At 40.0% G+C, this 21,368-nt stretch overlaps 1 protein-coding gene across 4 annotated transcripts in view; it reads left to right on the top strand.

Moving 5' to 3' along the window:
• The window catches only part of ltbp1 (latent transforming growth factor beta binding protein 1), a 174,226-nt gene that overhangs the window by 135,967 nt on the left and 16,891 nt on the right, over nucleotides 1-21,368 (top strand). For all 4 annotated transcript variants that reach the window (XM_030070903.1, XM_030070901.1, XM_030070902.1 and 1 more), the window contains 3 exons: nucleotides 2,343-2,471; nucleotides 13,508-13,645; nucleotides 20,702-20,863. In XM_030070903.1, coding sequence (XP_029926763.1) covers nucleotides 2,343-2,471; nucleotides 13,508-13,645; nucleotides 20,702-20,863 — 429 coding nt within the window. The remainder of the gene's footprint in view (nucleotides 1-2,342; nucleotides 2,472-13,507; nucleotides 13,646-20,701; nucleotides 20,864-21,368) is intronic.

Here is a 21,368-nt window from a genome sequence, read left to right as displayed (position 1 = left end):
CAATCAGGGCTGATTACACAGACTCAGGACAGGTGTGGGAATCTGGGAAGACTGACAGGGGGCTTTGAGCATTTCTCTTTTTTGTACCTCCTTGTCTCCTCTCCTCCTTCTGCCTTGACCCGGAAATCAATCTCAGTGTGCCATCTTCAAGGATATCTCAATTCCTAAAATGCACCTGGAGGAGCGAGGAGCAAAGAGGCACAGGTGTATCCTTTCTGGAGGTCTTTCCTTTTTTTTTCCTGAATGAATGATGTAGGCTGTAAATTCTCCACCCACTTTATGTGGCATTTAAAATTATAGCAGGTTAATTTAGGAAGTGTGAGTGTTTAATCCCAACACCAGGCTGACCCGTCAGTTTTCCAACAGAAAAAATATCTGGCTCAACTGTCAGAGCTGATGGACTAAATGCCAGCTGACCTGAAAGTAGCTTATAAAGCAGCTTTTTCATGGATAAAAACACAGGCTGTCTATCTGATGCTGGTTTTTGCCATCTTCTTCTTCTTTTTTTTTTTTTTTTTTTTACATTTTTTTTTTTTATTTTCACCTCTTCTGTATTTGCCGATACACATAAGACTGTGGAGGAGCCCATGCCTGCCCCGCCGGCACATTCCAGTTCATCATCAGATTCAAGTTAATTTATAATCCACCACAAATCCACTGGAACAATGAAATAATGTGAGACTGAACTGATGTGGTCGGGTCGAGCCTGACAGGGTTCAGGTTGAGATTTATAAACTCTAGTGGTCAGACATTGACATTGTCCCATGTAACAAGTTTTAAGAATGAATTTCAACTTTTGCTGTGTATTTTGAGCTCAAAATGAAACTGACGCATTGTAATAATGTGAAACCATTGAATGCTTTAAGACAGTTATGAATCATCATCATCATCATCATCATAATGATGTTTATTTACATGGAACTTTTTAAAAACCTGTTGTCCTTCACAACAAAGTGGAATTTAAATAAAATAAGTTCAGCTGGGATATGGGATAATTTATGTTTCCTTAAGAGCACTTCATATTTTGTATGACAACATCATTTGGTAGAAGAAATGACAGTAATAACTTACAGGTGTGAAATATGTCATCAGTGATTGACAGCGCATTAAAATGTTTTTTCCTCGCCTCCTTGGCTCACATCTCCTGTGAGCAGGACCAAGGCATGAGGAGAGGAGGCAAGGAGAGGAATTGAAGATGTACAACTGAGAAATGAGGAAGGCTCACAGAGGGCAGAGGAAAATCCACTGAAACACACGGAAAACACAGCATGAACAGAACTCAAAGAAACAAAGTCCCGAAACACAGAGTCTGGAGAGAAACACAAGAGACTAAGAATTCAAAAGGCCAAAAATACAAAACCATGACAGAAACACAGCATTTACCTGGGTCTTCTTTTTCTATTTACAACTTTGTAACGCTGTGAAAACTTAAGGGGTACTATGGTGTCAAGCATTGCCCATTCACCCCCTTTGACCCAAAATCTAAAGGTTTTGTGTTTTCAGTGTATAAAAGTATGCAAGAGGCTGCCCAGGAATCAGTGGGTGTGCAATCTGAATTGTAGACACTAAAACAAAAATCAAATCAGTACAGATTAGAAAACGATGTTGGAAAGCATTACAATATCCCCAAAGAATGTAAGACAAAAATTCATACATCCACATGTTTCATTGACCTTGAAGGAGGAGATGTCAAATGCTTTTCACTGCTTCCCCCATTTGCAACTGAACGGCTGTTGGAACCTGCATGTGTGTGATGTGGTGTGTGTGTGAATGTGCAGATGTAAATATTTTTAGGTTGCAAGTCTCTGCCCTTGTCTCCAGATTACTAGATATTCACATAGCCTGCTTTCCCAGTATTTTATTGTTGAATGATGATTCACTGTTAAAGCTTACTACAGCTCAGACACAGGTATGGCCATTGTTCATCTTGCAAGAAAATGGTAATCAAGAAATTGGAAGGCGAACGTCTGCTGCATGTCAGCAAGTGGCTTTTGGAGACATTCTTTCAATGGTGCTAACTATATCTCAGATAAATGGCACCAAGACCACTGCTAATCTGCTAGATTGTGAAGATATGATACAACTCCATTGCTGTATATTAGCTGTAGTACTTGTATTTAAGTATACCTCCATAGTAATGTTTGTTGGTCACGAAAAGTTTTTTGATGTGCAAAGTAAGGGCAACAGCTGGCTTAAAGTCATTAGCAATTAATTGCTGAGTTGAAGGAGGTTTTTAGAGGCACATAGTCTGAACATGGTTTCAGAGGCCTTTCTTTTGTTGAATGTGGAGAACAGAGTAGCATTAGCTGATCCTCTTTTTTTCTCCTTATTGTGATTTGCAGATATTGATGAGTGTGGGATCAATGAGACTGTGTGTGGTCCTCATGGTTACTGTGAGAACAGAGTTGGCTCCTTCCGTTGCCTTTGTGAGCAGGGCTACCAGGAGTCCCAGGACGGCCACGGCTGTGTGGGTAAGTTGCAGTTTTGGTGTGTATATACTTACCAAAGGGACAAAGATGGAACTCTCAGTCCATTCAACCAATGAATATGTAAAACGATAAATGATGACATCTGCAACCTTACAGACACTCAACAGGTGCAAAGCATTGATGGATGACACATCTTTCTGTCTTTCTAATCAATATTTCACTAAGTACATATGACTTCAGTTCTGTCCAGAGATCCATCAGGAAACTGCCCACGGGTTGTCTTGTCATTCTTTTTGTTTGTTATCTGTACTCAGTAGCTCAGTGCTGGCAGCATGTGTGATGGCAAGTGGACTTAAGGGTCAAAAGTAGTTAAAAGTTGAACGTAATAACGCCAAGTTAATAACGTAATAATACCAAGTTTGCTATTTTGCAACTGAGGCTCTATTTACAGATTATCTGGCATCATCCTGAGATGTAGAGACCATCATTTCACTAGCTGCTTCAGAATTGATCCTGATAGGTTCCAAAATAGCAAACTTGTCCTATAAGGTCCTCAACTTTCAATAACATGTCAACTTTAACAGACCTAGCCTAATGTTTTTTTCAGTGCCAAAATTACATTGTTTTTAGTGCCAATATAGAGTTTTTCACAGATGAATGGTTCTTTGATGCCAACATCACTTTTCAGCTTGAGCTTTGTTTTCAAAGCCAATGTACTATTGATTTGATGGAAAATACAGTTGTGTTTTTTCTGGGGTTTTTTTCTACACATCTTGAAGCCTGTCCAGCCACGTTGTTACTGTTGAGTGAGCACTGGGCAGTCTGTCATGGATGTGTTGGTTGTGGAATATCTCCCATAATCTGTCCAGATATGATGAAACTTATGTCAGTAGAGCAAAGAGTAAGAAGATGCACCAGGAAAAAATGCAATCAACCAACATTTTAAATAAGTTGAATCTACGAAAGTAATATACGGAAATAATGATATGCAAAATAACAGCTGTAACATGAAAAAACAGCAAAATATGAAATCATGTTAACATCTATAAATATAATTTATAATTTACATATGTAAACTGTAACAACATGAACACAGAATTGTATATAGTAATTGGAGGATAATGGGAATATGAAGAAAGAAAATAGCTGAACCTACAGGACATATACAGTACAAGATGTGAAATGTGCATGGTATCAACATCAACAATTCTACAGAGGGCCATAAATACAGTGTCACTTCATGTAGAGATTATTAAAAAAAAAAAAAAAGCAATGCTTCTTGTCACATATATTACATACTCTGACAGATGCAGATTGCAATAGCATGTGTGCAAAGAGTGCCACAGGCTGTTCGCTTTTGATCTGAATAATTAAGATGAGTTTTTTTGTGAGCCTCCACAACGACCTGGTGTAAGAGTTTTCCCCCCAGCTAACATCCTTACATGTTGAAAGCACTCAGTAACAATGAGGGGAAGATAGCACCACTACTGTCCTACAGAACAGCTGGGGGCAGAAGCAAAATAATATCATGTTTTTCAAAATGGAAAAATGATCCCCTCAGATTTTATAGCACAGAGAAACTATATAACACATTACAGAATGTATGTCATAATACAAAATATTATTCATTGTGGTGATGAAATGCAAATACTAGTGCCCTGGCGTTCTCACTTAAAATGTCCAAGCTGCAGCTGAGAATTGAAACGTCAACAAAGGTTCATCAAATGACAGGCATCAAAAGTCACATCCAGAGCCTTTTGGGCCTTAATATGTTCGAGTAATTCACCGTAATATCAATCTCTGTAAATACTAGTTATCACTAATTATTATCTACATATGGATATCTCCTGTTAAAGTATGGATTAGCCTTTCCTCAAAGTACTGTTCTGTTTTTCTAACCTGTAACCTAACCATAGTAGATGTTTATCTCAGCTGTGTGTACTTTGTACCACAACTGAAACATGTGATTCATGCAGTCAGACACTTTGTTTCAGTAAGTGGACTGAACATAAGGTTTGATGCACTTCACCTTGAGGCAAGTTGGTCAGAGTTTTAAGGTGTTCTGCCTTCTCTCTGACTCTGTTTGTTGGACCAAAAATTCCCCTCACTCTGTAAAGAAAAGAAAAAAGATTGCTAAGATGTCGGCAGAAGCTTGATTGATGAGACCATTTATTTTCATTCAATTTGAAGGTGCTCTGTGTGCACCTCTGTGATGGTTTAAACATTTCCCCACTGTGTTGGCACACTGCTGCACACAGGCTAGGATTGGAGAAGGCACTGGAGCTCAAAATAAAAGAGTTATTTGCCCACACACAGACACACATACACACACACGCGCGTACACACAAACACCCATAGACACACACGCACGCACACCCACATACACACCAATCATTCGTAATGAAAGTTTGGAGACATTAACATAAATTATATTACTGTTGAAAACTTTGCTGTGTATAGTCAGACATTTTGTTAGGGTTCAACTAATTGTCTGATACTGATATCAGTATTTTTAGGGAGTGGATAATATATAAATATATAAATTTATATATAAATTTCAGCAAATTGCAATGCAAAAATGGGGCAGTGCATATCATGGGCACAAAAAAATTAATTGTGATCTTACTCTGCTGTGGTAATCATGAATGAGATTGCTTCTTTATTGAGTAATAACATTTTTAAATTGTTTACTGGCTAGCAAGTCAGCGTCATTGCTAAAAAAAAATTAGTGGCTCACAAGCAACAGCAGTCTGTACCATGATATGACTTGTATTTAGTACATTGATTTGTGATTGCTATAGCTTAGCAAATTTTGTTGAGACATAAGCATACCACCCATCCCTTTAATTTTGTGTTAAAGCTGCTAATAGCCATCAATTTCACCATTTTCATGCTAGGAAATTAAAATAAAAACTCCAAGAAAATTTTCATTGCTTACTCCAGAATCTTGTAATTAGTGGCATTATATATAATATTTTCATGTCTCATCATCTTATTATAATATATCATCCATCAGTCTAACCTTGTGTACCACTACTTGTCTCATGGCCTGTTAGTATGTAGTGATTTCTGGTTCAATATTCAGAAATGTATATGATAGTATAAACAAAAATAAACTTCAGGAATTATTATGTATTAAGTACATGTATTATATCTGAATACAAATAAACCATTCAAGAAACACTTTCACAATTATACTTTTATATTTGTTTTAACCAGCAACTTAAAATAGCATTTTTTTTCAAAGAATGCAAAAAATGCAATAGTTGTTGCATATGGATTTATTAATCAAATTACATATGAGATTTATTGTGCAGGTTTCACTGCTCTCTGCTGTTAAAGATTTTTAGATTTCACTTATATCCACTTTTAGATTTGACTTGTAAGTTGTGATTGGTCACCTCTGGTGTGGAAAAGATTTCCCATAAATGACCACAGCAACATCAGTTTTATGTAGGTAAATAGGGTGAGCCTACTGTGTGGCATCACAAGACCAACAATACTAGTTAGTAGTACTAGTTAGATTAGTGTGGACTACGTTAGCAAGAGAAGTGAGCGGCCCCACTTTAGGCTTAAAAACAATTGGTCTCTTTGTTTCCATGTTAACCTGCCGTGGGTATACAAAGCCTCTAGCTGGAAGCTACATTGAACTTCCATGTTATTCACTCTGGGGAGAGTAGAGTTGGATGTAGAGAGGCTCATCATGACAGTAGAGAAGTGTCTGCCTCTCTGTTTGCAGTATAAGTTGCAATTTCTACCCTATACTCTAATTATACTGTACCTCTTTTTGTGTTCAGGTCCTGGTAAAGATTTTAAATTCAAGTAATTAAGATTACCCATCAAAAGATAGGTGCTCATTGATTTTTGTCATGTAAAAGATGGGAAGTGTGTGCAAAATGAGTAAACTGCCATTCTGCTAGATGAGTGGTTTCCGTCTTTGTGACAATGATGCTGTGGAAGCCTGTCAGGTCACCTTCTGAGGTGTTGGGTTGTTGCTTGCTCGCTTCTAGCTGTTACAAAGTAGATTGCTTGCACAGAGAAAACTGTCTCACTAGAGGATGATCTTGCTCCCTGCTTCTTGTTGGTTACTGTTAGTCTTTTGACGCCATTGTACAGCATCTCAGTTTGTGGGGGCACTGTTTTCTGTTGCAGGCCCACTTTATGATTTAAGCTTTAAACTACCCATACCTGTTTGGGGTTATTATGACTGATGGCGCCCATTCAATGGTGTGATAACATCGGAATCGGGTGTTTTATGGGGAAAATGTTGCCCAGTGCAGTTTTAAAGTGGTTAAAAGATTTTATTTGGGGTGCCCCGGTGGCTCACCAGTTAAGAGCATGTGCCATGTACCAAGGCTCAGTCCCGATCGCAGCAACTGGGGTTTGAATCCGACCTCAGGTCCTTTGCTGCATGTTATCCCCTCTCTCCCCTGCCTTTCCTGTCTATCTCCACTGTGACTGTCAAATAAAGCAGAAATGCCAAAATAAATAATTTTCTTTCTTTCTTTCTTTCTTTCTTTCTTTCTTTCTTTCTTTCTTTCTTTGGCTTTCTGAAATGTATAGATACCCTTTCTTGGCCATCAGGCCCACTATGAGTTGGAGCTGATGGGTGCTGGTGGTTTCCCTAGACTAACTGGGCTCATGCAGCACTCATTTCGTCCAATTTCCTCCAGCAGGAAGGGTTGTCAGTGCTGGCTTTCCCTCTGCTGGACCTTGATTGAGAACTTCCCTCATACACACTCTCCGAATGACCTACCTAGAGTGCACGCACGGACACTTATACAAAAGTGGTGACTGCCAATAATTGCGGAGACAGAGCAATAACTTTGTAGCATCTAAGCCCATATCTTGGGTGTTGCTGCCAACTGTGGACACGTCACCATCAATTTGTGGACATTCCCTAGACTGCCAAATACCTACACACGCCGTCTGTCTTTCTATCCAAGCTGTGACACAGCAGTTATGAGAGGTTGGTACGTTACAACCTTAGTAAGGAACGTTTCCTCCAGACGATAGTCAGAAATACAACCTTCTTCCAAAACAGTCACCTCTCTGCTGTCATCAGTAACATCATCTGTGGTATGTGCTGCGGTTTTTGAAAACACATCACATTCACTATTGCACACATATTGCACAGTCGCATGTGCTTTAAATTTTATCAGCAAACATGCAGCTATAGGCACATTACTCATCCCGCCCCCCATTAAGTACCAGCATGCAGTCATTTGCACACTGCAGTATGTACTCATACACACTTGCACACACTTCCCATCTGTACTTTGGCAGTGCTGCTGGGTCCCACCCCAGTTCAGTCCAGCCAGCTGCCTCCTCTCTCCTGCCAAGCCATCACTTCACTCCACTGTGGCTAGCACAGATGGACTCACTTACACAAATACACACACACACACACACACACACACACACACACACACACACACACACACACACAGACATACACACACACACACACACACACGCACACATAATCCATCAAAACCAACGGTAGTGGTCCACCACTAACCACTCAGAATGCATATCGTCTCCCTGTCTTCCTTCCCTCTGTCTACCCCTCTCCTCTTTCCTCTTCTCCCCTTATTTTTCTCCTCTCTCCTCTTCCTCCTCCCTCTCATGCCCTCATGTTCTCTACTTCTTCACTGTTTCTGCCTCTGTCTTTTTACTTTTCATGCATCCTCCTCAGCTCCCTTTGTCCCCATTTCTCTCCCTTGATTTTCATTGCATTCTACTCTGTCTTGCATCTCTCCTCCTCTTCCTCTGTTCTCAAAGTGTGCACTCTTGCCAACTTGGTCACTTTGCCACTGGATTTACCAGTTTTTCAGAGCTTCTGGCATATTCATTTTAATGAATATTCAGACCATTGAGAACTATGTTAATGTGCTAATATCCCAAAGCATTTGGCAGTCTGCAAATTAGTACAGCTGGTGCCACGCATGTACACTTGCTACTTGCTGCGTAAAGCCATGTCCAAGCTAAATCCAAAAATGCTGTTTTGGCCTTCCATCCACACAACACTCTACTAGCTTTTTCAGACCATTTAACAAAAGCCCACACTGAAACACACGAAAACACAGTAAGTCCCTTATTGCGTATGCCAGGGTCTGTGCACCTTCCGTTCTACATAACATCCACTCAATGTTGAAGCATTCATAAAGAAAGAGAGAGATCACATGACAATTTTATGTCCATTTTTCACATCCACATGAAAACACCAAACCAGAATTTTCAATTTTACATACCTTGCAGAGCATTTTTGAAAAGTTCTGTTTTCATGGGTGGAAATTGCCAGCTTAGTGTGGATGGAAGGCTAAAATGGAGAAAAATGATGCATTTTCAAATTTACCAAGATTAGTGTGGACATGGCCGAAGACGTCTGATTGCAGTGCTTTCCATACAAATGCATCCCTACTAAATATCCAAATGAATTCAAAGGTGTGCTTAGCTTCCCAAGAGCACCCCAAAATACCTTAAGTAACCAAAAGTGCTCCAAAGTTTTCAAAGTGCTCAAACTGCTACCCAAAAGTGTAATGTAAATGTATTCAAAAGATCCCAAATAGAAAATCCACTCTTTAACTCACATGAGTTATTTGATTTAAAATACTGAAGTTTTGGAATATAAGGGTAATTGAAGAGGAATGTTTCTGAAAAATTCTAGTCTGTTCGGTTCTTAATCTTTTAACATTGCACTAGAATTTCCAGTCAAGTTCCAAAGTTCCAAGTTCCAACTCAATGGTTGAATTCAAGTTGGAACACAGTAGTGAAGCTAAGACCTAATCATGTTAGCTAACGATATCAGCCAGATGCGTCCTATTATTAATGTTATATTTATCACCATGCCATATATTTAGTCCTTATTAACAGCCAATATTAATAACCTTGATTATTTAATAAAGGCCTCTGAAGTGATCATCCTGTCTCTGATGAGTTAACACTTTTGAGACATTATCTCACGTCATAAAATCAATTTCTATGAGAGAAATGAATGCAGTTTCTCTAGAGTTTTCAAAATAACATAAAGCATTGGACATGTTTTTGTACATGAAAAAAGAAAAAAATTCTGAAAGCGATCTATGTAATTTCAAAAACCAAACAGCTTACAGCTAAGTGGTTAGCCTAACCTGTGATGACCCATCGCATGATTATGATGTTACACACAGGCTAGAATGATTGTAATTTAGCAGGCCAAGCATTCACCAGTCAAAGTTCACCCAGCTGTGACGTATGTAATGTGTGCCACAGTGTTAGCTCTTTTTTAGCAATATAATGATTTGGATACGAAAGCGATAGTAGGATTCATTGCATCCAGTCCCAAGAGAGAAACATGCAGACAAAATGTCCAAGTTTTAAAACACCATCTCAAATCACAGACTGTGACAGGAATGATTATATGAAAACTCCCTGTCAAAATGCATTTGACAGGGAAATCCAAATTCGAGCAACAGTTTGTACAACATGTTGTGTATGACATTCCGAGGCCTATTAGTAATATGCCAACTATGCCAACAGCTACAGTCAAAGTGTCTCTAAGTAAGGCATTTAACCAGCTGCTCCAGTGGAGCTGCATATCGGCAGACAGCAGAAGTCTGGGATTGTACTGGTCAGCTCCCATGGCAGACAGCAGAAAACTGACAATGTTAGCTCATGATATCATCCAGATACAGCCTGCTGTTCCGAGGTGTGGATGAGTGTAACTGTATGAAAGTGAAACAAGTTGTTCCTGGAGAAGAGCACAGAGCTCTGCTGACTTTCCCAGGATAAATATAGACTGAAAAAGAAAGACAGACCTCAGCCCAGTCACCCCAGTTCCTTTCTAAGTATCCCTTCCTTGATTCCCAGATGGAACACAGCTATTTTATTTATTTGTTTGTTTATTTGTTTATTTTTACTACTATCTGTTTTACTTTTTCATGACTGAGAATCAGATAATATCTGCACTTCTGCTTACAAGGAAGGTTTGAAAAGCTATATGCCTGGCTCAGCTGCTGGGGTGATTCAAGTGCTCTCTGAAAGTCCTTTCCCCTCGTGTTAAGCTGCAAAAAACATGGTGTGTCAAATAAAACTTGAATGGCTTTTGCACTCAATATAGCCTTCCTCCGTGCCTGTGCAGAAATTGAACCCAATCAGTGGTGGTGGTGAAAACCCCAAAGGGCATTCAGGGTCACACCTCATAGATCTGTAGTTTAATTAAGGCTCCTGCCAGCATGATGAAACCAGTGAAGCCATATATTTTAATGTCACAGATGACTTATAGATTCTTTGGAGTTAGCTGGCACTGAGGGAAATGCCAAAGAAGGGTTTAGGAATTAAGACTGCAGAAGAATCAGAGGTTTGAATCAATTTTAAAGCAATCCTCTTTCTGCTACATATTTATTTGTCAGGGCTGGTTGTGGGGATTTTGATTTATAGCAGTGCAGACACCAAGAACATTATGTAGTGAGAAAAGACATCAACCAGGGAATACCTTGGTGTAGTTGTCACATAGCCACATTTGTAACCAGGCAATCAGCAAATATTACTGTAATCAAGTAGCTTTTTGTGCACTTGTGCTTTTTTGAGTATTTTTAAAAGTTAGTAATTTTACTTTTACTTAAGTACATCTTTACGTTACTTAGCCACATTTTAAATCATGTTCACTAAAGAGTACAAATAAACTGACAGGTTTTGGGCCTTTCACAGTTACTTGTCAGTTAGCAAAGATTAGAAGAGTAATCTGTCTTTACTTTTTTGATCAGCTCATAGGGCCACTACATCATTTGTTTCAAACATATGTCACACTCAATATCACACCAGCGTTCTGACTTTGATAAAACTTGAGGAAATAATACATCTCACTGCTTCTTTCCAGTGTTCAGAATTACAGATAAGCCCATATAGGAAACTTGTACAATTACACATAAAAACAAAGTGACATACACTCCTGATCAAAATCTTAAGACCAGTTGAGAAATTGCAAGAATTTACATTTTGTTGGATCTTAAAAAGGTTCTAAGTAGAGCTTCAAAATGCAAAAAGAAGAAATGGGAGTGAGACAAAAAAAAAAAAAAAAAAAAATTGAGTAAGCAATTTATTGCAAACAACCATAAAACTGAAATAGGCTGTTCATCTGCTCATCAAAAGTTTAATACCGCTGCCTTTAAAAGCCCAAATCTTGGCAAAAATGTGGATTCAGTGTCATTTTCTGTCAGGTATCCACACTGTCATGACCTCCTGATGGCCAAGGCAAAAAAAATTTCTGTCTTTGAACGCGGTCGGATTGTTGAGCTGCATAAGCAATGCCCAACAACAAACAAGTCAAGTCGTAGACCCAAAAAAATTTCACCGGCCCTGAGCCGGAGGATCCAATTGGCTGCCCATCAAGACACGGGACGATCCTCGGCCCAAATTAAGCTTGTCACTGGTGCCAACTGCAGTCCCATAACCATCAGACGGCATCTGCGAGAGAAGGGTTTTAAGAACAAAAAACGTCTTCAAAGGCCTCGTCTCCTTCAACGGCACAAAATTGTCCATTTGGAGTTTGCACGAGAGCACCAAACATGGGACATTGAAAGGTGGAAGAAAGTTTTATTCTCTGATGAGAAAAAATTTAACCTTGACAGTCCTGATGGCTTCCAACGTTACTGGCATGACAAGGAGATCCCACCTGAGATGTTTTCTACACGGCACAGTGGAGGGGGCGCCATCATGATCTGGGGGGCTTTTTCCTTCAATGGAACAATGGAGCTTCAGGTTGTGCAGAGGCGTCAAACGGCAGCTGGCTATGTGGAGATGTTGCAGGAGGCATCCCTCATGACTGAAGGCCATCGTCTGTGTGGTAATGACTGGGTTTTTCAACAGGACAACGCTGCAGTTCACAATGCCCGCCTGACAAAGGACTTCTTCCAGAGAAATAACATCACTCTTTTGAACCATCCTGCGTGTTCCCCTGATCTAAATCCAATTGAGAACATTTGGGGTTGGATGGCAAGGGAAGTTTACAGAAATGGACACCAGTTCCAGACAGTGGATGCCCTCCGTGAAGCCATCTTCACCACTTGGAGCAACATTCCCACTAGCCTCCTGGAAACACTAGCATCAAGCATGCCAAAATGAATTTTTGAGGTGATTAACAAGAAAGCTTTTTTGCCTTTGCCATCAGGAGGTCATGACAGTGTGGATACCTGACAGAAAATGACACTGAATCCACATTTTTGCCAAGATTTGGGCTTTTAAAGGAAGTGGTCTTAAACTTTTGATCAGCTGATGAACAGCCTATTTCAGTTTAATGATTGTTTGCAATAAACTGCTGGCTCATTTTTTTTTTTTTTTGTCTCACTCCCATTTCTTCTGAATTAGTGACTTTTTTCAGAATGAACATAGTGAAGCATTGTAGTGGTGACAATGGCTGCAGACACTACATGGTGGCCTTTAAAGGCTTATATTGTGTAGCTAGATGATGAAGAAAAAGATATCTTTGCATAAAAAAAATCGGTAAACACGCTTCCAGTCAGAAAAAAGTGCAAACATAAACCTGTGCTGTTACTACTCACTTAATCATTAATTTAGACAGAGTACAGATGCATTGAACTATCTTAAGGTACCTTTTAAATCTTTGACAAGACTCTGGCACTGAATATCCATGTCAGTTGACAGGTTGGACCTCCTCTGCTAGGGTAAGACATCTGCTGCATAGAGCCTGATGTTTGATTTTAGATTAGATGGATATTATTTGAGTAGTACATCCTGTTGTGACCACAACACATAACAAAACTAAATATACCTAAGGAAATTACCTTTGCCCTCTGGTAGCAAGCATTGCTTTTATCGACATCACCTTCATCATCCAAATTTCTTCACTGTTCTATGTCCATTAGCAGTGTAACAATTAGAAAAAATATGTTTGGAACAAGGTTAAAACACCTTTTGTCGCTGCTATGTGTTATTTCATTGATCTCCCAGCCAAGCGTGCAGTTTTGTCTCAAGACAGCAGATGGCGCAGTGTCGGCTCTATCATCACAGAAAGACATGTTCAGCATCCCTGAAAACCCTCACACTTACCACAATGTTCTTTCCTTTCTCCCAAACAGATGTGAACGAGTGTGAGCTGCTGAGCAGTGTGTGTGGTGAAGCCCAGTGTGAGAACGTCGAGGGTACCTTCCTCTGTTTGTGCCCCAATGGCCAGGAGTACAACCCCATGACTGCCAAGTGTAACCCTGTCCCCACAGGTGAGCTTTCTATAGCCTGCATGCCAACTAGTCAACAAAGGGCCATTTTACGTATAGTCGTTGCGCTTCAACACCTTGTCTATAATTAACCAGTTGACCAGCTAATGTTTCCATCTTACACTTCTACACATAACATTAGTCACCTAGTGGTAATTGACATGGAATTTTTTCAATAATAGCGCAAAGATTTGAATCACTGACTGTGATATATTTCGGTCTTGTTTTCCATTTGGTTTATTGTTCCATTTCACTGACTGAGCAAACTCACTTAGTGCAAGGTATTACGGGAGCACATTCACATCACTTCTCCCCTGACTATCATTCAACAGTGTTTACCCTAACCAAAGCCTATTAAGAGTGAAAGTCAGTCTACAGCCAGTGACTGGTCTAAGATAGAAAAACCAACCAACCAACCAAAAAAGTGCAATACTGTCTTTTGGTCATTAGGGGCAGTGCTGAGCACTTACTAAACAGAGTAGAATAGATTGTGGTCAGGGTTAAATGCTATAAAATGATCACTACATTTGATTCCAAATATCTACCAGTAACTTGACTATTATTGTCATTGTCCACAGCCTAATATGTATCATGAAGACAGAATTATAAGCTGACGGGAAATCCATTGTTGCAAAATCCCATACAGCTCTTTTAAAGTCAAATTTAAAAAATGGCTGACCGAAAACCAAGCTTGTCAACACTAACCTCTGAACCTGAGCCCTCTGTAGCACATGGCCTAATCTTAATTTACTTGCAGCGTTGCTGTTGTTGTTGTTGTTGTTGTTATTCTTGTTATTGATAATACGATTGTGATTATTGCTACTGTAATCTGTTGCTTTTAGGTATAGCCATAATCCTTCTGGCAGGGGGACTACCAATGGAAATTAGCCTTTTGGCTATAATTGGGTGCATTTACATTTTACTGTTTTTTTAAAATGTTTATTAATGTACACTGTCCCTCTCTAACAAATAAAGGTTAAATAAAAATAAATAATAAATAAATAAATTATGTCAATTTTCACTAGCATTGAGGCAAGATGCTGTGGGAACGATTGCTTAACCAGAGGCAATTTCTTTCCCTAAATGGGTCTAGATTTAGTTCATCTTAACACATAGAAATGTGTATCTTCTTATGCAGTGTCTGGTATATATAAATACATAGTACATAAAAAGAAATAAATTTAATTTTGTTTAGAGGGTGAAATAAAACCTCTCAGAATGAAAAACAAGCCTGTCGGTTTCTAAGGGCGTGCTCACATTAGCCCATTCGTGCCGTGCTCAAGCACGTTTGACCCCAAAATCCGGATTATTTGACTAGTGTGAGCGCTCCGTTCCGTGCTTCGGTACGGGCGTTCATGCACGAGCACATGCACGGTCACACACACAGCGTGCGAACGTGGACATGACGTAAATCATGTGACCGTCCCTCTCCGTTTCCTCATGCCTCCGCAAAATTGTTTTATGCGCGCAGTACAATTAACTGCAAATCACCGCCTTGCGCAATCAGCAATCAGCCATGTTGTCTGTGTCGTTGTCCGTTGTGCTGCTGCAACCGCGTATAAACAAAAGTCGATTTATGATGACGTCAAGCCATGTGTGTGTTGTATTTCAACGTGATGCCGTACATACCAGAGGTAATCACACTTAAGCACGGTTTGGCTTGGAATAATAAGCAGGCCACCGGGGTACTGGGAAAGGGGGGCATTCGTGCTTCAGCACGATACGGAGCACCTGAGCCTAATGTGAGTGCATCCTAAGGGTTAAGGTCCATTACTTATTCTAGTCAGTTTGCTGTCTGGTTGTCGTGTAAGCTGGCAGCCACACTGATCAGTTAGAAAACCATCAGAATTTCTGATGGATAGATACGTATCTGTCTATTTGGTTGTTTTGGAAATCTCAGTGGAGGGACACATCATCAGCCCTGTCCAGACAACAGTCATCAGACAAGATGCCGGATTGTTTGGACAGCCTTTTCATGTCGAAAAAGTAACGTTAGTCAAAACACCTTTGACCTGCCTCTTGACCTGACCTCTGAAGGGGCTTTCACATAGCATGCGGTTTGGGCCGCGCTCTGCGCTGGGTACGGTACAGATGGGCGCAGAGCAGCGCGCACACGTGTGCAGAGTAATAAATGTATGACCATACTGCATTGTCTTTGCAAGAGTAGTGCATATCTCATGATGGCAATCATCTAGGTTTCTAAATACATACACCTCCTGTCCATATTGTAAATCATTTCCTTCAGTCAACAACAGTATTGGTCTTTGATTGCAGAAAAAAGAAAAAAAACATCTCCTTCCTATAGTGGAAAGCAAAAACATCATATATCTCTGGCAGTTTTTAAACATACTTGGTTTTCCCAAATTGTTGGATTTCTCTCTCCATGATTGGTCTTTTTTAATGAGATCACAGTAGGACTGTAGTCTGGTGTCCCACAGCTCTGCACAGAGAGAGACAGCCACAATGATGCTTTCCTCCATTGTTGTTTTTCCGTTCTGCCAAAATCCACCAGATTTTTTTCTGATTCCACTCTTCTCTCCTATTGGACGCGCCGAGGTGTTGTCACAGGGCACCGCGCCCAAGTTAAAACATAGCGCTGTGCGTGCGCTATGTGAAAGCCCCGTGACTCCTCTGACTCTGAGATGTGCCCACCCCCAAGATGTCATGTGACAAACATGTCTTTGTTTATTTCTTTCTTTATCTGGTTATTTTATTTGTTATTTTCTAGACAGAACACAAAGGGAGGGCGCAAATGGACATTGGAAATTATTATTATTATTATTATTATTATTATTATTATTATTATTATTATTATTATTCCCCGAGGGTGACTGGTGCTGGTGGCGCCCCTCCAGCAGATGGTGCCCTAGGCGACCACCTATACCGCCTATGCCAAGAGCTGGCCCTGAGTGTAGCCAGCCTTCAAGTAATGTGTCAACTTGCAATGGACTTTCATATTTTGCATATCCCCTCAGCTTACTGTATGTTATAAAGCCTGTTCCTGGCTATCCTTCTCTTGGGTGGTGGCCAGCTCATTGTGCCAAACCACCATATTAGCACTAACACTGGGGAATGTCCCTAGAGTGGAATTTTGTTACTCTGACTTCATGCTAGGGAGATCAGGGTGATGTCTGTCAGCCTGCCTGGAGCTCTCCATGGCAGACAACTGCACCTGCCTGAATGTGAGAATGCTCCAGAAGTCATAATAAGACTGATTCCATAGCTGTTCCTCCCAATCTCTTGCCCTTTTCTCCTCAACTGCTCTCCAACCAGTGATAATATTTTTCAGAAAAGTCAGATTGGCGGAGAAGGATGGAAACTGGGGGTATTGTCACTTTAATACTTAAATTCCTTCCTGTGAGACCCGCCACATTCTCTGCTATTTATTTTCTCTATCATCATATCATCATATAAATAAAGAAGTGATGGCTCTGTGTGTACACAAACACACATTACTTACATAATCATAGGAATTTAGTGTAGGAATGCAAAAGGACCGTTTTACTTGTTTGCCACCACAGTGTATTTTCTGTGAATGAGCAATTGGAAACAAATGGCTGGCTATCTGTAATTATCTCTGGCATTCACCAGGCAGGACTGAAACTCATTAAAGGAAAGGAAAGGAAAGGGAAGTGTGTGTGCGTGTGCGTGTGCGTGTGCGTGTGCCTGCGTGCGTGTGTGCGTGTGTGCGTGCATGCGTGCGTGTGTGTGTGTGTTGCTCTCCAGGTACATGATTAAGGCAGGATGAAGTAGATGTGTGTTCGGAGGAGAGAACATGGCAACATCCATCATGGGGCCAATCAGCTCCACAGCTTCTAATTGTCCCACTATACAGCCCCTGCTTGGAAAATGTCACCAAGGGAAGGATGGGTGGGCAGGGTGTGGGGGTGTGGGGGGTGGCAGTCATTAACACCACAGTTATGTACATATAGTTAGACTGAAAAATGTTGTGTCTTATTTTTTCCCTGTTTGAGGGATTGGTATCAGATTGAAAATGGCCAACATATCCACAAAAAAACTGGTATGCTTTTAAACAGCAAGTGTGCAATACAGGTAGGTGATGAGATCATTGTCAGCTAATATTCTTAAAATTAACTGTCATTTATTTCCTAATAATTTGTGTGTGTGTGTGTGTGTGTGTTTGATAGTAACAAAGTAAAAAGACAGCAGAGAGGGCTGCAGGACTTAGTAACTAGTTTACTAGCTACTTCTACAGAGTGTGGCTACTGCTGTGGACCGTTTGTTGATCAGTTCACCTGCTTGTCTTTTCATTATCCATTCAGTGCAATTGTTTTTTTGTTTTGTACAGTTATGGTCACAGGCTATGGTTACAAACTCTCAAGACTAAGTCTTTACTGCAGCAGCCTGGGTTTGAATCTGACCATGGCCCTTTGCTGCATGTCATGCCCTTCCTGTCTCTCTCTACTGTCATTATAAAATAAAGTTGAAATGCCAAAAAAAAAAAAAAAATCTTTAAGAAAGAAACAAAACAGACACTAAACAATGTTAAAATGAATTTGATTGATAACATTATTTATTTATTTTAAATTTTCCATAGATATCATGATATTGTTATAGCAAATTCTTTTGGGCACAGTAATCATGTAGTAAAAATCTGATATTGTGACAGCTTCCCAACCCACAGTTGAAAAATGTACTTAATTGTATTTTTGTGTTTGGTTCATTTCAGCTCACAGTGCCTAATTACAAGTAAACCATAGCTCGTTAACAAAAGTCACATGGACTGGCCAAATGGACTGAGCTAAAGGCGTGTGCACACCTTTACTAAGTTAATCAGTCTTGTGGTCTTGTGATCATTGTTAATAGATCTAAAAGCAGACCAGCCAACTTTCCAACAGAAATCACAATAGTGAGTGTGATATCTATCTCCTGTAACCAAACACACTGATACACTGCATTCAAAAGTGAAAGGGGCAATATGCAAATACAAAATGACAACATAAACATAAACCAGACATGACTGTAGACTATATTTTTTTCTATTATCCAAAGCTTTCTTCTCAGTTTTATTCTCAGTTTTTCAATAAGGTATTCCACATGGGTCTTGAATCATAATATTTTATCTAGCCATGCACTTGTGGCACATTATCCATGTTTAGCTATGTTGAGCTGGAATCGGTCCAGTAAACTGGGCCAATTATGCATGCCGGAACTGAGCCGACACAACCAGCATCAGGCCAGAATGACTCCGGCAATGGCCCAGATCTTTTTTGCTACTTTGGTCCCTGCCAAAGTCAAACAAAATACATCTGTCCCAGTGACGTCCTACCAAAGGCAGTCCAGTTCTTATGCTTGACAGCCAGCCGATTCATGCTTACAGAGTTTGGGTCCAAGTCTGCCCATGAACTTCTTCCTAATGCAGAACTGGGGCTGAATGCCCAGCACTGATCAAATGATGCTGTACTCACCACCAATGGCTGAACCTCTTTACCACTTTAAAGGACCATACCAGTGATTCTGTATGTTAAGCCTAATATCTTCAAAATGTGTATCGTTACACATTTTACACACGTTTCTGCTGATTTTTTCCCAAAGCAAGCAGTCATATTTTAGAACTGATATAGTTTTTCCTACCTTTTATGCAGCCATTGGTTTCAATTCAGTCCACTATGATATGACAGCGAACTTTCAGAGACTTCAAACTTTCCTCACACCAGTATTACATCACTTTAATAAAGTCGTTCACATTAGTTTTCTTAAAAGCAGCAGCAGAGTTGTGCTTTGGTGACTTGAAATTGGGGGGAGCGAAATGTTCTTTCTCAATCAAACTTCAATCAAACTTTATTTATATAGCGTCAAATCACAACAGAAGTTATCTCATGACGCTTTACAGGTAGAGCAGGTAAGGACCACGCTCTACAAATTATAGTAGAGAAACAAGAAACCCAACAGATTCCCTGTTTCTTTCTGCTGGAAAGTTGTCCCTGGGGAAACATTTGCTTTACACAGACAATTATTAGTTATGCGGCTTATGAATGTTGACAGCTTTGTTACTTGAGAAGCAGAACATTATAAGGTGGCTGTTTCAACCAAAAACTTCAGTTTGAAAATCAAGGGATATTGGTTACTTGTTGTGAAATCTGTTGTACCCCTGCATGAATTGCAGGGGTACAACAGTGCCAACATGCAAAATTATCTAGTACAGCTTGAATTTTCCTTTGTATTTTTAGTCTGCCATTCCTACATTTACACACTGAACGTAAACCAAACCCAAACAAACCAATTTGGATTCTTCACCAAAATAATTTCATCATTAATTATAAACCAATACCAACATGCTCAGATGAGCCATGTTGCTGTTTTCAACCCTTTCCTCTTCCTCTTCAATGTTTTTTGCCTCAAGTTGTGCAAGACTCAAGCTCCTCCTTCTCCTCCCCATACTGTTTAACAGAAATTCTCTCCCTGTCCCATTCCTAAACTTCACAAAGACAGAATCCAAGAAGCGAATGACTGTAGCAACTGAGGCAAGTGATGGCACTAAGCTGAAGAAGCCATGTTCTCAATCAAAACAAGAAGGTTATTAAAAAAACACAACAACAAAAATCATTATAAAACACAATTCAATATTGGATTGCAAGAAAAACAGGCACAGATCTTCACAAAGGGGGTAAAAGGCAGGGAGGGAGAGGGGAGTGGCTTTGCAAAGACGTCACATACAAAGTTACATACAAACCATTTAGTGGTCTGATTAAATAGGGCGTGTTTAAAACCAATTTAATTACACAAGGCAGTATGTCTGTGATGAATACCTAAATCTTGTCTATGAAACCACTCGTTCTCAACCATCATAACCCAAGAGTCTGCACGTGTTCATTTCAGCCAAGCATTACACTGGTTGAGGTCACTCTGAATCAGTGAAAGCAGCTGCTATAGTGTTTGTTTTCAGTGAAAACCTGCAGGTTGCCATGTTGTTTAGAACCACTGAACTAAGCCAATGCATATAGTCTCACATCTCATCTTCTCCTCTTGTCTCCAATTGTATGTTCCCTCTTCTCTTTTCCTCGTCTTTCCTTCTTTCGTCCTCCATGCCTTCCTCAGTTCCGCCAGTGGAGCGTAAGGACTGCTTCTATCCCCTAAATGACGAGAACCTGTGCGAGAATGTGTTGACCAGCCACATCACCCTGCAGGAGTGCTGCTGCACGCTGGGAGCTGGCTGGGGGGACAACTGTGAGGTTCACCCCTGTCCTGTCAATGACACTGGTGAGGAATGGGGAAGGAGGGAAAAATCTGGCTAAAGAAGTGCAGATATTATGTGGCAAAGATCATATTCCACGTCGTGGCAAATGTCTATATGGGGTCTGGAGTTTTTTTTTTAGTATTTTAAGTATTAGTATTTTTAGTAGTTCCCAAATGCTTGACCAGAACATTTGAGTCAGAAAGTGTATCATTTTTTTTATGCAATTATTTTTGATAATTTTAATAAGGGGGTACTAATTCTTGATTCTTTATTACCTGTGCCTTGAGTCATTTTTGCCATTTCTTGTGATCTCTCCCATCAATGAGGGGTTTTGGTTAACTGATGGCTTTTGATTTCGGTGCCATTCCTCAAAAACTGAGGACACTGAGTGCCAAAATCCTCATATTCCACCAATCAGATCATCTTTAAAGTGGTTTAAATCAGGGAGCTGGCCATTCTAACATTTACTTGAACAGTAACTGAACCTCTCAGCCCTGTGTGGATTATTTATTTATTTATTTATTTATT

The sequence above is a fragment of the Myripristis murdjan genome, chromosome 15 (assembly GCF_902150065.1).
Source record: "Myripristis murdjan chromosome 15, fMyrMur1.1, whole genome shotgun sequence".
In the NCBI taxonomy this organism is placed as follows: Eukaryota; Metazoa; Chordata; class Actinopteri; order Holocentriformes; family Holocentridae; genus Myripristis; species Myripristis murdjan.
Note: the sequence above shows the minus strand (reverse complement) of the source record. Positions and strands in the feature narration are given on the sequence as shown.